Source organism: Polistes fuscatus, unplaced genomic scaffold (assembly GCF_010416935.1).
Source record: "Polistes fuscatus isolate 324 unplaced genomic scaffold, CU_Pfus_HIC Scaffold1, whole genome shotgun sequence".
Taxonomy (NCBI): domain Eukaryota; kingdom Metazoa; phylum Arthropoda; class Insecta; order Hymenoptera; family Vespidae; genus Polistes; species Polistes fuscatus.
The window spans coordinates 11750527-11768145 of record NW_025112997.1 but is presented as its reverse complement, the minus strand read 5'-3'; the positions used below and the strand labels follow the sequence as shown (position 1 = coordinate 11768145).

Sequence of the window (17619 nt, the reverse complement as noted above, 5' to 3'; positions counted from 1 at the left end):
GTTCACCGATTATGTCGTGTTTTCTCCCTAGACGATGCAAAATTAAAGGAACCCCCAAGGGGGAAACACAATAGAAAGGAGATAAAATATGAAAGAAAAATGGGGTTCGATGGGATGAGATTGAGAAGTAACGAATCGACGACCGTTAAGTAGTAGCCATTGGATTTATATTACTTCGTTTCTTTCTTGTTTTGTTTTGTCTTTTTTTTTTTCTTTCGATTGTTTTTATCACATGCAAGTATTCCGTTGGGCATTATTTTCCGTTAATATTTCACTCTTTTATATTACATTCTTCCATTTTATTTAATTGATATTTTTTTTATTTCTCTCCCTATTTGTAATAATATAATCGATAACAACCACTACGATCGTTAACAAAGGGATCCTTTTTATCGACGCAAAAAAATCGCACCGCGACCCCCTCGGAATATGATGATAACGTGCGAACAAAATAAAACCTTATTATATACCTATGCGAAAGTTACTTTTTTCTTATAGACGAATTTGCAAAAAGGAAAAAAGAAAAAGAAAGGGCTATGAAAAACGTGCAGGTTATCACGATCGTATTGGATAAGAACGGTCGGAGGAGATGTTTCTGAATATATAGAAGGGCGCCGAACAGAATTAAGTATAATTGGGAAAGCGTGTTGAACCGGGTGAGATGCACTTTCCGATAAAATGGCGAGATCGAGGCATGATCTTTCGTACTAAGGGAATGGAAGTGGGGGGAAGGTGAGAAAGAGCTGGGGGAAAATAGAAAGCCCTTTCTGAAGATAAGAAAAGAAGTTCAAGATAGTATAAAATTCCGAAGAAAAAGGAATATAAAAAAAAAGAAAAGAAAAGAAAAGAAAAGAAGGAAAGAAAGAAGATAACTAAACACAAATGCTTTACCATGGATTCGTGAGCAACTGTAGTTCTTGAAATAAGGAATGATTTGATTTCTCGTGATAGAGAAAAAGGGGGCAGGTGGTCGGGGGTTGGAAAAGGATAGTAGTTGCAGCGAAAAAAGAGCAAAGAATAGAAGAGAAAAAAGAGAGCGTAACAGGCGCAATGGCGTTTGTAAATATTTGACATCTCGCGAAAATCAACGATAGGATAAATCCATTAACTCGCTTGGAAAAGGTTCCTCCCCGTTAGAGAACTTGAGTTGAGGAAAAAAGAAGGAAAGGAGGAGTGAAAGAAAGAGAAGTGGGGGGGAGGGAAAGACGGAGATAGAAAAAGATTCACTTCGTTTCCAGAACAATGAGAGATATAGCGGTAAACGAGAAAGCTACGAGAGACATCGGTAAGAGAAAAGCTTTGGAAAGTAAAGAAAAAAAAAAGAAAAAAAAAGAAGTAAAAATAAAGAAAAACCAAAACAAAATGAAGAGAACGCGAAGAAGAGTGGGAGGTGGGAAGTAGGAGGAGTGTGAGTGATAAGGAAGGAAAAATCGAATCAAGAAACGAATGGAAAATGCACTTACCACTAATTCCTCTTCCTCGCTTAGAAACAGCGATCTCACGTCCAGGTGCCTTGAGTGTCTCAATCTCGTTGCATCGGCTGTAACATAAAGAACCGAGATACAGCCCATTTAGGATATTGCAGTCTGTACTAGTAGCGGCTTGGGATAGGCCAACGCAATGAGACACGTTATATGCGAGATACTGAGTATTTCTCTCTCTCTTTCTCTCTCTCTCTCTCTCTCTCTCTCTCTCTCTCTATCTCTATCTCTATCTCTCTATCTCTGTGCAGTCTCTCTACTACATGAAACTAATGCAACGGAACTATTCTAATTATGAACCATTACACCTTCGACAGAGTGTGTGTGTGTGTGTGTGTGTATGTGTTGATTGGTGGCCTCTATATTTTAAATAAACTGCTTTTTCGAGTGTCAATATCGAATCGTGAATTTATAATGCGGAAAGAAGATGAGAAATATTGTATTATTCATTTATTTATTTTTCTTGTTTTCCTTATTTTATATATCCAATGAATAAAAAATAGTTTCTCCTCGACTGATAAAATAAAATCAATTTTAACGATATCGTTTTTATATTCAATTACATTTCCTGTGATAAAATATAAAGTTTAAAATAATTATCTCATGAGAAGAAGAGAGAAAGGGAAGAAGGGGGATGTTTAAGAATTCGAAAAAAAGATTTTTCACAATCGTCGAATGACAAACAAGTTCTAGGCGTATAATAAAGGAAGAAAAATAAAAAAAAAACAAATATTAAAGAAACAAAAGAAGAAAATATTCTCTCTCGTTTATTTCCAGTTTGTCGTCCCATGGTTAATTTAAATCTCATTATTCGCAGTGAAAATCTCTCGTCCTCATTATAATAAACGTAAGTAGACAATCGAGTGTGTGAGAGTACGCATTAAAAACAGGACAACAGAGGAGACGTGAGAATAAGCTGCTGGCTTCTCCTCAACGACAATAGCACGCACGGGAAAACTTTTATGCCAGTCAAAAAGGGTCAAACTTCCTAAATTTTCTTATCAGCCTTCGAATTTGATCTAATGGTAACTTGACGACGCTGAATTAAACGATGCAATTTTTTTGCAATTTGATGTGTGAGCTTTGAGAAAAAGGGTAAAAAAGGGTAAAAACATGGCCTTATCTTAGAATCTAGGCATTTAATCGAAAAAAATTTCAAACAAAAGTTGTAGAGAATTAAAAAATACATAAAAAATGTTCTATGGTTTATCTTCGTATTTGCAAAAATAAGCGAGAAATATTGGAAAAAAGATGGTAAAAATAATTGTAAGAGTGGGGAAGCAAGTCTCGCCTCTCCGTCGGCTTTTACACGCGAGCGTCCGTGTGTACTAATCACAAACGAAGGATCTTCGGTTACTTTGGGTCTCTCGGCTATGAATGCAAGTGCGAGTGAAAGAAGAAACCGATATTTCTCTCTTTCTATTTTTTCATGCGATAGCGAGTATTGTTTGTTTTGGCCATCGATTGTTGAGCGTTCTGTATACGAGTGCGAGTGAGACAAGAAACCGATATTTCTCTTTTTATATTTTTTCTTTCGGTAGCGAGAATTTTTCGTTTTGGCCATCGAGTGTCGAGCGTTCTGTATACGAGTGCGAGTGAGAAAGAAAACCGATGTTTCTCTCTTTCTATTTTTTCATTCGGTAGACAGAATTTTACGTCTTGGCCATCGTGCGTCGAGCGTTCTGTATATCTATATATATTAGCGTATAAGCGCGGCGTTTTTAAATCGAATCTTGATGCTTATGGCACGCCGTTTCTTTATTTATTGTCAAAAATAATGAACCTTGAGTAAAAAAAAAATAATTCATTTTAACAGAAACTATTATTATTTAGTTGAGAGTAAAAATAATGAATTAATTTTGTGTCTCGCCATAAAATTAATTAGAATAATTAATTGATATAAATTCTTTGCCTCACAAAAATTTATTTGTATATCAAATTGAATACGTATTCTCTTTAAGACGAAATTTAAAATTTAAATATTTTTCCTATTAAATTATGTATTTTATAAAATTTTAAATTACTGACTTTTTGTCTCGTAAAAATTTATTAGTTTATCAAATTAAATACATATTTGAAAAAGAAGAATTTTATAACCTCACATAAAATTAATTCAAGATGTATATGAAAGGATATTCTAAAAACGTGGAATTTATTTTTTGTCTATACATAATTTTAATTCATTTTTATTATGTTATAAGAAAACAGTAATGCATTCTGATTCATCTTCGAAGTCTTAAGAATTGTACGAAATAAATTGAGCTATTATCAATTGATGCGTTAGCCTAAGTAGTAACGTCTTCGCTTCTCGCGCTGGGTATTAACGTTCGATTCTTCGTGGGGGAATTATTTTTTTTATAAGTTTTTCCTTAGGTTATATAAATTGTTTTTACATTTCCTAATTTCTAATTATATATAGAAAAAAATTAAAAGCAATAAATTTTTTTACATCTTGCACAAATAAAGGAAGATTTATTACTTAAATTACAAATTTATCCTGTAAATATCATCCTAAAAAATGTCTCGTTTTGGCACGTTAAAAATTAAATTTTGTTATTTATTGGATATTATTTAATTTATAATTAGTAACTTTATTACTCGCGTAATAATGTTGATTTCTTAATAAATTTTATATCGTTAGTGCAAAATTTGAAAAAAATCTGAGGTAGGACTCACTGACCGTCTCCTTGTTAAGGATAGAAAAACTTATAAAAAAAATAATTCCCCCACGAAGAATCGAACGTTAATACCCAGCGCGAGAAGCGAAGACGTTACTACTTAGGCTAACGCATCAATTGATAATAGCTCAATTTATTTCGTACAATTCTTAAGACTTCGAAGATGAATCAGAATGCATTACTGTTTTCTTATAACATAATAAAAATGAATTAAAATTATGTATAGACAAAAAATAAATTCCACGTTTTTAGAATATCCTTTCATATATATCTTGAATTAATTTTATGTGAGGTTATAAAATTCTTCTTTTTCAAATATGTATTTAATTTGATAAACTAATAAATTTTTACGAGACAAAAAGTCAGTAATTTAAAATTTTATAAAATACATAATTTAATAGGAAAAATATTTAAATTTTAAATTTCGTCTTAAAGAGAATACGTATTCAATTTGATATATAAATAAATTTTTGTGAGGCAAAGAATTTATATCAATTAATTATTCTAATTAATTTTATGGCGAGACACAAAATTAATTCATTATTTTTACTCTCAACTAAATAATAATAGTTTCTGTTAAAATGAATTATTTTTTTTTTACTCAAGGTTCATTATTTTTGACAATAAATAAAGAAACGGCGTGCCATAAGCATCAAGATTCGATTTAAAAATGCCGCGCTTATACGCCGATATATATAGATATACAAAACGCTCGACGCTCGATGGCCAAGACGTAAAATTCTTGCTACCGAAAGAAAAAATATAAAAAGAGAAATATCAGAACGCTTAACAATCGATGGCCAAGGACAATAATACTCGTTATCGCATGATAAATAAAAAGAGAGAAATATTGGTTTGTTCTCTCACTCGCACTTTCATTCAAGACCGAGAGTCCCGAAGATTGCCGAAGATCCTTCGTTTGTGTTTAGTGCACACGGACGCTTGCACGCACACTAGCTCGCTCGCCTGTAAAACGCGACGGAGGGATAAGCTTGCTTTCTCCCACTCTTACAATTTTTTTCCCATCTTCAATCCAATTTTATTCGCTTATTTTTGAAAATACGAAGATAACTCATAGAACATTTTTTTAGTATTTTTCAATTCTCTACAACTTTTGTTTGAAACTTTTTTCGATTAAATGCCTAGATTCTAAGATAGTTATTTTTGACCCTTTTTTGCCCTTTTTCTCAAAAACGGCACTTTCCACCTCAAAAAAATTAGCACCATTCGATTCAGCGTCGTCTATTTACCCTTATATCAAGTTTCTACCTTCTTTCCTGAGATATGAAGGAAACGGCCCGCGTTGACTGGACTACTTGCATTCATAGCCGAGAGACCCAAAGATAACCGAGGATCCTTCGTTTGTGATTAGTACACACGGACGCTCGCGTGTAAAAGCCGACGGAGAGGCGGGACTTGCTTCCCCACTCTTACAATTATTTTTACCATCTTTTTTCCAATATTTCTCGCTTATTTTTGCAAATACGAAGATAAACCATAGAACATTTTTTATGTATTTTTTAATTCTCTACAACTTTTGTTTGAAACTTTTTTCGATTAAATGCCTAGATTCTAAGATAAGGCCATGTTTTTACCCTTTTTTACCCTTCTTCTCAAAGCTCACACATCAAATTGCAAAAAAATTGCATCATTCAATTCAGCGTCGTCAAGTTACCATTAGATCAAATTCGCAGGCTGATAAGAAAATTTAGGAAGTTTGGCCCTTTTTGACTGGCCTATTTTTCCCTTTTTTCTTTTTCTTTTCTTTTATTTTATTTTATTTTCTAAAACACACATCTATCGTTGATAAGCAACTCTGTGATCGATGTAAAAACGAATGGGGGAAGAGATCGAGGGTTCGAGTCCGAACAAGTTTCGATAAGTCTTCGGTGATCGATGTGAGAGAAAAAGAGTGTGTGTGCGTGCGTTGTTGTAGCTACTGCTATTCGGTTAAAGAAAAGTTTTGTTCTTTTATCATTTGACCGGGACTATTTTGAAGATTTCGATCGGACGTCGAACGAAAGAACGATCGATCGATCGATCGGTTAGAGAAATGAAAAGAATTTCTTCGATGAATGAACGGAAAAAAAAGAAATAAAAGTCTCCCCCTTTACGATCTCTTTTATACTATGATCCGATCCCCAAACGAGGAATGATGAGAGAGAAAGAGAGAGAGGGGGGAGGAATCAAGATGGAAAGAAAAAGGTAGAGGTTTTCTTTGCGAATAATGTATCAAAAAAGAAAAATGAAAAATAAAAAGAAAAAAAGAAAAAAAAAGAAAAGAAACAATCATGGCGTACCGCGATTCGTGACAGGGGAAGAAATTTATTGCTAATTACTTTTCGTTCCATAGAACGGATAAATGCGTGTGTGTGTGTGTGTGTTTCGCACCGAGCCTCTCCTCTCTTCTCCTCTTTTTCTCTCTCTGTCTCTCTCTCTTCGATGCACCCGACCAACCGCAATACGTGACGGCGACGATGCAATGTCATTTTCATCGAGCGTGAGCTGGCGCCGCAATGCGGTTAGCCCGCACTTAATACGCCTAACCCGCGCGATTTTTGAATCGACTCATCTAACCCCTCCCCATATCCCCCTTCATACTCCCCCCTCCACCTATTACCTCCAACGATTCTCTCTTCATCGTCTCTCAACAATTTTGAAATTTTTCGCGCGATTTTTATCATCCTCCGTTTACCCCACCATCGTCGTTCGCGAACGATTTTTTTTTGATTGGCTGGGTTTGCTTTTTTTCTTTTTAATAAAAATTATATAATAAAATATTCGAGAAAAAAATGAGAATCGTTATTGCGAGTCGCGATAGCGTCAAATTTACAAAAAAAAAAAACAAAACAAAAAAACTGCAAATTGAATTTCGATCAGTGCTTCAGATTATTTTTTCGAATATATATACGATGATTCATTACCACCTTTGTCGCTTACAGATTTACTTATTCCCCCCTATCGTTTACCCCTATATTCGTGAAACATTGCTTTTATTTACCATTTCCTTTTTAATGTTAGACAAAAAGTAATTAAGAGTACAATTTGACAATATAAATATTTGAATCTTATTTCTCTAAATAATTTTGTTCTTTTTACGATTCGATTAATTCCGTTATAAGATCATTAATGATAATCGAATACACTCGTCGTGTGTGATCGATTTATATTTATATTATTATTATCATCTATAAATTATATATGATTTACAAAAAAAAAAAAAAAGAAGAAAAAAGGAATTAAAGTATCGTGTCTTCGATATTTTACAATGATCACTCGAATTTATAATCATTCGAAGTCCAATCGAAGCTCGTTGTTCTCAGAAGTAGTCACGGATCGAAAGTACTACACTCTCTCTTTCTCTTTCTCTCTCGGGCAATATCTTCTTCCGCTCCAATTGGCCGAAACTCATTGGCGTACACGTACCTTCGAAAATAAGTTGTAAAACGTCGACGACGAAGACGAAGACGAAGACGAAGACGAAGACGAAGAAGACGAAGAAGACGACAATTTGTTGTGAACGAAAAAGCGTGTATAACAGGCGTTGGCTCGTTATAACGTCGGAATCCATGGGGTTTACAAAGCTACGTGACTTTTCCAACTTTATCAATTTCGTGCCGCCCTTCTCTATTTTTCTTTTTTTACTTTCTTTCGATTTTTTTTCCTTTCTCTCTTTTTTTTTTTTCTTTTTTTTTTTCTTTAAATTAACCATTATTACCATTGGAAAAATCTTTTACATTTTAACATAAACATTTTATTAACCGATAGCTTAAGCTCTTTTATCAATTGCAGTCCTCCTCCTCTTCCTCCTCCTCTTATCGGAAAAATCATTACAATTTCGGAATGAAATTCGGTAAAAAGAAAGAACAAAAAAAATTGATAACCAACGGAAGATATCGTTTTCGAAAATTTTTCCCCGGAATATAGGGGAAACTTTCTCTCTCTCTCCCTCTCTCTATCTCTATCTCTCTTTTTTTCATATGTGTGTGTTACGTATTTATTTCTATTCCTTTTTCACATATTCTATCTTTGATTTTTGTTAGTAGAGGTGGTTGTTGGTTGGTTGTACACGCGTGACGCGTAAAACGGGAGGACCGCTTCCCCGTTTTAATCGTGTTTTATTTTTCCTTTTTTCTTTTATTTAAGCGAACATCGGTGACGTGCAAAAATACAAAAAAAAAAAAGGAAAAAAAAGAAAAAAAGAATAAAAAAAGAGGGTAATCAAAAGAGATAACGTGTGGGTACGCGTGAAAGAAATGAAATATAAATTTTAAAAGTAAAAAATAAAAAATAACCACAATACGAAAAAAAGAATAAAATAACCAAAAAATGAAGCATAAAAAATATATATACAAAGAGAGAGAGAGAAAGAGAGAGAGAGAGAGAGAGAGAGAGAGAGAAGAATAAAAAAAGAAGGAATACATTTGAAAAAGGTTTAAAACACAAATGGTCGTTTGCACGAGATACATTGGCTTTTATTTGTAACTCCCCCTTCTTCCTCACTCCTCCCTCCTCCATCCACCCCATTGAAGGCGTTATCGATGCATAAAGCCGATCCCCGCTCGAGGTTTCCCGCATTGTCGACCGGAATTCTAAACGGGCCTAATTTCGTGCCATAAGGCAAACTCGATTCAATAACGAGCAGCGCATAAATCCGCAATTTCGGAAACCGTCAAGAGAGAGAGGAAGGAGAGAGAGAGAGAGAGAGAGAGAGAGGAAGGAAGAGAAAGAGAGAAGGAGAGAAATAGTACGCGTGCGTGTACATGTGTGTTTGTCTTTGTATGTGTATGTTGTTTGCTAGAGAAGAGAAATTTATGGGCCATTGAGTATCACCGGTACTCGAAACTAATAGGATGTTAATCGGTATCGCATTGGCGTCGTTAGTTCTCATTCATATTTTTTTCGAGGTTTTTTTTTTTTTAATTTTTTTCCCCTGCTTGTTTCTTCTTTTTCTTCTTCCCGAGCAGCAGTAGCAGTACGTAAAAAATTAGAAAAATGATATCATAATCGAGGATTAAATGGAGATATTAAAAGCATTTATTGGAAGACATGCCAAAGAGAGAGGAAGAGAGAGAGAGTAGAGATTAATCGAATACGTTCCGATTATATTGGCTTTTTTTCACATTCTTTATTATACTCTTTATCTAATATTATCCTTATCGAAATATCTTTTGAATTCATTCATTCCCTCAAAAATTATTTTGTTTTTCTTTCCCCCTCCGAGTTTTCGACATATGACAACATCACGGGGGGGAATCGTCGTTTTCTTATATTTGAACACATTTTTATTTATTAAATAATAATCGTTACGACGATATATTATATTGTTTTATCGTTTTAATTTTAAGTAAAACAAGAAAAAAATTTCGATGAATATATTATTTTATATAGATATATATATATATATATAAAAAAAAATTTGCTTATTTTTTTTGCAAGAAGAAGAAAACTACACTGACACACACACGTTTATGCGATAACTCAAATAGAATTACGTTAAAAAATCATTCTACGAAAGTTTCCTGCAACTTTATGCTACCACTTTGGAGAGCTTTTAAGGATATTGTCGAGGTGGAAGGACCCCCTCCCCCCTACCCCTCTTCGCGGACTAACAGGATATCTAATTACGTAGAAACGTTCTCGAACTTTATCGTCGTAATTTCTCGCGCCAAAAAATTCGAGACGATTTTACGGAGACGTAATAATCTGAATGAGAGAGAGAGAGAGAGAGAGAGAGAGAGAATTTTCTACTCTGGAAATCATTATTTGCCTAGAAAAAGAGTTCTCTTCTACTTTCAGTAAATAACAATCATGTCCTAATTAACGAAATGAAATAGAAAGAGTAATTGTTTGATAATAGCAGTCGAGTTTAATATCTTTCATTTTAAAACTATTTCCTTTTTTTTGTTTTTTTTTTTTTTTAAAGTAAAATACTAACGTATTATTCGTTTTTATTAACTCGTATTTATCGTAGAGTTATATACGATTAAAAAGAATATTTGTCAACGTAATTCTCTCCTTACAAAAATTATTGCTTTTCGAATTCAAGAATCTAATTTAATACGAATAAAAATAAAAAAAAGAAGAAGAAGAAGAAGAAGAAGAAGACTATCCTTTCTCTCTCGTCTCGTAAGCGAAACCGATCCTAAATGAAATCGTAATGAAAGGTAGAAGAAATCTTTGTAGAAGAATGAACGAACGAACGATCTATCTTTTTCACAGGATCGTACGAGATTGGAATTCTCTTTGGTTTAAAGGACAACGAAGATAACGAGTTGTGTGTGTGTGTGTGTGTTGTGTGTAAGAGGACAATGCAATGTGAGAGGAAGAGGAGGGGTGGGTCACGTTACCTAGGAAAAAGGATGAGAAAGAAACTGTTTCTGTTTGTTGTATTTGCGATAGTAGGATACATTTGTATGTATTTTGAGTATATGTGTTTCCATGTATGTCTCTCTGAAAGGTGTTATCAGCGATCGTAATCGGAAAGACCGTGCTAGAGCACGCTTGGGACCGGTTTCACATTTTTCATATTGGCATAGCGAACCACGGGAAACGATATTTCCTGAAAGGCCCGATAACTATCGATAACTATCGAATCGAATCGCTTTTTCGATAGAAATAATATAAAACGAAATATCGTATTTTATATATAGATATGTTACGTGTAACACGTATACATGTATATTATGCATATATATGTATGTATTTATAGGTAATTATAACAGTGATTTGAGTTTAAATATTGACAAAATTATAATATTAATATGATTGAACAATTTTTGTTATTCTCATATTTATTTAAATTATTAAATTTTTTGTAGAATTTTTTCTTTTTTCTAAGTGTACACTATTATAATAATAATTATTATTTAAGTGACACGCGACAAGATTAGAAAAAAATATCGAGTATAATGGCTTGAAGGTAGAATTTTGTTAATATATTTATTGAATTATTATTATTATTATTATTATTATAAAATAATTGGATAAAACAGTTACTAATTTTCCAATTGATTATCGTATTACATCTATTACTTATTTTAGTATTAACCTTGATTGGCTTACGAATGAAAGTACCGATTCGCTCGCACGCGAATTGTCAGTGCCAGCCAGCTGTGGTTGTAAACTCAATCGAGTTTATTAATTTATGTACAAAACGAATACAGTTCGTCCATTACGAGATGGCTATTCGAATAAGCTTAATGATTGAAAAAGAAAAACTTTTGTTAAACTTTATTTAGATCAACGAACCACCTATTACACGGAAATAATAAACTAAATTAACAGAAACTAAGATATATCAATCGTTAATATTCTATTATTAGTATCGAAATAAATTATTCTTAAAGTTTTCACGAAAATCGATATATGGTATCTTTATTATTCGTCTATTCTTGTTATCGAGCGAAATATAGTATTTCTAAGTATCTTTTTTAAGTTCTACAGGGTGTCTTATAAATTTGATATTATACGAGCCAAAAGACCGTATCGAATAAAAATTCGTTCTAAGTTTTGGAAGAATAATTTTTCTTTTGTCTTTTATATTCATCAATTTTTATATAACTCTACGAATAAGAATTAAAAAAAATAATAATAATAGTCGAAAAGATCGGCATCAGTATTTCAAATTATAGGACATCGTGTAGTAGCGACATATATATTTGTCCGTATGCACATGTATAAATATATAATCGTATCACATAGGTGTTGTATCTATTAAACGTTTAGATGATACACAAGGTTCGATGTAAAAGCGAATTTTGCACGAACGTGTCTCCACGACATGGAACTGTGTGTTGTTATCAATATGGATAATCCTAGTAAACGACACACCCTTCTGTGTCAAATGATCTTTCAAAGAATTAACCGGTCGACTGACCTAACGTTTCCTGTCATAGTTTCTATTAGGCGTAAGCCATTATTAATATATCTCTCTTTTGCTTTCTTTTTAAAACGTTTAAATGTTATTTTGGAAGATTAGTATTCATAACTTGTTTCTTGTTGTATTCCCTTTTTATTTTTTTATTTAATTTCAAAAATTATTTATCTTTATACAAAAATTGACAGTATATTTTTATGCCTTTTCTTATGACGAAAAATATTTTTAATTAAATTCGACATAGTTTCGCAAGAAAGGAAGAAATATTTTGTACACAAAATTTGTAATTAGAAAATTTAAAAGAAAAAAACCATTAGGAAATAAAGGTAGAATAATATATTTTATTTAAATATCTCTTCGAAAATTACATTACTATTTATTCCAAATTATTAGGAAATATCGAAAAGTCAATTATTTACTCATTAAAAGAAGATAACGTTCTTTAGTCTATTTAATATAGAACTTACAATATAATTTTAAATATTACGAATAAATCATACGCGTACTTAACAGCTGACGATAATTTGTTAATAGTTATTGATAAAAAAAAAATTGTTCATTAACGTTTTAATCGAACGAACAAATAATTTAACATATAAATAAATAACGAATTCGAATAATTCGATGTTTTATTCGAATTTATCAAGAACAGTAGGACGGCATTGGTATAGGTAGAAGTATCCTAGGAAAATCACTCTTTTCGTTTTCTTCTTTGTCTATCTCAACTATCAACTACGTCTAACTCGATTAAAACGAGTTGGCTACCGTCGGCATTTGCACGTTTACTCGCTAGCAACTTTAAGTCTCGTCAATACTCTTCCTTCCTTCCTTCCTTCCTTCCTTTTACTCTCACCAGCCGAAGGCTAGGCTTTTGTGCTCGATTATTTCCAAACTTTGGAAAACACAACTCTGTGCTACTTCTCGAATGCCAATACCTTTCTTCTCTACTTCTTCTCTTTTCCTTTTTTCCTCCTAGTTAAATTCTTTGAAAAATTCGACCTATCGTATTTTGAAAAATAGAAAGCTAATCGAAAGAAAAGTTCTAGTCGGAATTTTTCTACTAATCAACCAATAAAATGACGACTACAAGGATAATAGTGTGTTTATTTTTTTGTTTTTTCTTTTCTTTTTTTTATTTAAATAAAAAACAACGTGAATTGGTTAGGAATTATCGTTAGATGATGTTAACGAACGAGAGATAATATAGTATGCTAAAGAAATTCAACGTTCAATGTAACTCGAAAATCTGCTATCTTATTGGCTCTTTATTATCATCCATATATATACACATATATCTCTCTCTTTCTCTTGGTCGTCAAAGTTGACGTCACAAAGCCACCTCTGGATTTTCATTTACGATTTTGGATTGAACGTGCAATGGGAAACTTATGCGTGTAAGAAAGAGAAATAGATGGATAGATGGATAGATAGATAGATAGATAGATTCGCCGAGACTCATAAAAGTGAGATTGGAAGTTGCTAGCAAGTCTATGAAGCAGGAATGAACGAACAAAATATAGATATATAATATATATTTGTGTGTGTATGCGTGCGCACGCTTGCATCCTACATATACACTCTCATCTTACATATATGGGAAAGGAGAACACGTCGACGTGCAGTGCATCATTGATCAACTTTTCCAGTCGAGCTTCAAATAGAATATTTTTGAAAAATTCATACGTCTAATATCGATACCCCTTGCAGTTACTTTTTTATTTTTTATTTTTTTTTTTTTTTAACTATTACTTACTAATTTAAGTAAGATACAACACAAATATATATATAACAACACAAATACATAATACGTTCTTAGAATAATTTATTATATTATGAGTCTTTTATGATAGATATTTTTCTTTTTTATAAATAACATTGCGTTTTAATAAATTAAATAATGTTACTTTACTCAAAATTATGTGACAAAATATATTAAAAAGAAAAAAAAAACAATTTTGTGCTTTACATTAATTGATGCAAATTTTTTAACAAGCAAGTGGGATAATAATATCTAGTTAATTATTAAATTTTAAACAAGTAAGGTATAATACTTTTATAAAATATAAATATTCTAATTTTTTTAAATAATCGTATTTATTCAAAAAAGTTAAACACTTTGTGCAATATTTATTAAAAAAATTATATGCAGCTTTTGCATAGACAATCATATTATATAATTTTAAAGTTATGCAAACTTTAAATGTTAAATATCTCACTTTGTACAGTAATGCTACTTTTTACTGCTTTTTTTCCTTTCTCTTTTTTTTTTTGTTAGTTTCAGACATTTTTTCAATTTACACTTGATCTACAATTCAATATCTTATGATTATATGATATCTATGATTATGATCTGAGAATTAAAATAAAAAATAGAAATAAAAATTCGAATTCGAATTTGAATATATTGAATTCGTATTTTTCTCAAATATATTCGTATTTTAACGCGAATTGAGATACTCGTTTGTACGACGAAAACAACGTTAAAAGGTTTTATTTTTTCGATCGATCAATTATTTCGACGCTGTATTTGATATTGAAATAAAAAAAAAAAAACCTTTCAATAAATGATTCACTGCATACATACGATATATAATATGTGTGTATGCGTGTGTGTGTGTGGGATATAAAACATCTCTATACGTATATATATACATACACAAAGAAGAACTAACGTTCGAACGGAAATTATTTATAGAAAACTTTCTTCTTTAGATACAAATTTACCCTAGATAACATATGTCGTGTATTTCGTATGATTGTATATTATCACTGGAAAGTTTCCTACGTGAATAACGTCAATGATGCATCATCATTTTCATCCCTATGCGGGATTACGTTAACGTTTGGAAAATAAAAAACCACGTTGTGCATTAGTCCTGGGTGGTCTGTTTATTTAATGGTTACAGTTATATCATCATATTTACGATATACCCTCTCCCCTTTCGCATGCTCTTTATTTATTCTAATTGTTAGTGAAGGGAGGAAGGAATAAAATAAATGAATAAAAGAAAAAAAGAGAAAAAAAAAGAGAGAGAGAGAGAGAAAGAATAAAAAGATTAACAACGACGTGGTTTTTTTTTATTTTTCTCATAATCTTTCCTTCTCTTTTCCCTATTCTTTTATGTCTTTTTTTTCTCATTCTCGTCGTAGCATGTCGTAATAAAAAATGGAAACCCAGTAAGATTATGGAAAAGACTTGGCCGTCCTTATCTCGGCTGACCGAGCTTATTCCAAAGAATGTTCTTTCAGAGATACGCGAGATGTCAGTTTCTTTCACTCCTTTCGAATAAATTTATCTCTTATTAAGTCTCGCGGGTTAATAAGGGAAATAAGATAATGATGTCTACGTGTGTGTATGTATATGTTTGTGTGTGTGTGTCTTAACGATGTATAATTTGGCAGAATAAACGCATTATAAAAGAAATTATCGTTAGAATATATTTATGGAAAAAAAATCGGTTTGGTTTTATAATATATCGATATATATATTTAACTTCAACTAAAACCGTGTTTTATTAACATTCATTTATTTTTTCTTTTTTATTACTAAACAAATTTGACAAATTTGAAAATTTTAACGGAACGTTGCTCATGGAATGAAAACTTTTTTTCTCGACTAAAATGAATAAACACGAAAAAAGGTTGCTGCAAATAATCTGATTGCAATTTTAATAACAAAAAAAATATATATATATTTCATTTAAAAAAATGAAAGAAGGAACAACGAAGTATAGAACGACGTAATATTACGTGATACAAAATATAAGTTGATACCAAACAATATTCTCGTTCATTGGTCATAACTGATCTTTGGTTAATTAAATATATCCCATATACGATGTACGTTATCGTTGCACCAGTACAACGAACTTTAATCCTCCTTCTACTTTTATTTCTTCTTCTTCTTCTTCTTCTTCTTCTTCTTCTTCTTCTTCTTCTTCTCCTCCTCCTCCTCCTCCTCCTCCTCTTCTTCTTCTTCTTCTTTAACTTTCATTTGAAACGTATTAATGAAATTTACTACGATTCGTATGATTGTTCCCTAGTTACTACGACGAAACGATCAATTGTGAACCAATAACGAGTTTTCCTATACGTGTGTGTATGTGTGCGTGAATATATTTGAAATTGTATTGTTTTCTTGTGAAAACCTCCTCCTACATTGTCCATTATACGTTCATTTGACTTTAGTATAATTCAAGAGGGTCTCCTCCCCCTCTCTCCCCTCACCATCACCCTCAAAGGGTTTCTGACGAATTAGACATTTGAAATTATTACTGTCGAACATTCATTGCTACTGTTCGCGTTTTAATCAAATTTTGAAATGGATATTTTTTTTGTTCTCTTATCTATCTCTTTCTGTCTCTCTCTTTCTTTTTCTTGTTCTAGATAATATCAAATTAATTAGATATTTTTAAAGATTTTATTATACGTTTGCGTTAACCTTTGCGTTTCGTTTCGTTTCGTTTACGTTTACGTTTCGCGCAATTCATTAATTTGGGAAAATGATAGTACCTCAAATTGATATGCTGAATAATATCAACGTTGACCCGTGTAATTGAAATCTCACGCGAAGAGACCCCGAATGTGGTTTATTTCAAGAATGTCATGATAATGATTCGCTAGATACGAGGCAGTTATAGTAGTTTATATTTGTCTATTGATAATGAAAAGAACAAAAATTTTGTATGGAATAAAAAATTTGATTAAAACTATCGAAGAAAACGTGTGTACTAATAATATTGTGTTATATCAAATATTATTTATATATTTATTCGATTAAATAGAAACATTTTTTGAGAATAAATCTATATAGTTTTAATAATACTGCAAGTTTATCATCATGCAAAGAGATTTATCTAGTCAGAAGCATATATTATGTATCACCATTTTGCTCTTTCATCACCTTTCCTGGCCTTTTTCCAACCACAAATTCTATATACAGACTAGATATACTAGAATTCCATATCCCGTTTATTATAGCTATATCATTTTAGTTTTCTATTAGAAAATATTGCCTTTGAAATAATTAACATTGGTATTAATTAATACGTATGTATATTAATTTAAAAAAAAAAAGATATTTTATATAACTTTAACGATTTTCACATTAGATGAGGTATATACATTTGAAAATAGAAATAATATATTATTGTATATTATTGTTTTAATTTATTATTCATAAAATGATGATTTAATTTCAAATTTAAAATATATAAAATATATTCGAAATGAAAATTTTTCCCTTTTGACTTTTCGATTATACTCGTCCCGAAAAAGAAAATGTCTCGTTACGTAAATGTGAGAATGAAGTTGCGTGACGTAGTGTTACCAGTTTTATTATCGAGAAAGACGATAATTCAAGCGTTATTGAGCGGTCTCACGAAATTAGTCAAGCTATTCCTGCTTTTCTCGCCAACAATGTTTGCCCCCTCCCTGCTCACCCCCCTTTACCCCTTAATTCTCACACGAGTTCGCGATATCTTGGCAAAAGGTACCACCAACCCTTCCTTCCTTCCTTCTTTCCTTCCTGTACCATCGAAAAAAAATTCGTTCGAAGGGTGATGATGGTTGTAAAATTGAT

General features: G+C 31.8%; 1 protein-coding gene across 2 annotated transcripts in view; it reads right to left on the bottom strand.

The window, feature by feature from the left end:
- The window catches only part of LOC122521202 (DE-cadherin), a 157682-nt gene that overhangs the window by 9508 nt on the left and 130555 nt on the right, over positions 1-17619 (bottom strand). For both annotated transcript variants that reach the window (XM_043641764.1, XM_043641847.1), the window contains exon 2: positions 1464-1540. In XM_043641764.1, the coding sequence (XP_043497699.1) occupies positions 1464-1540 (77 nt within the window). The remainder of the gene's footprint in view (positions 1-1463; positions 1541-17619) is intronic.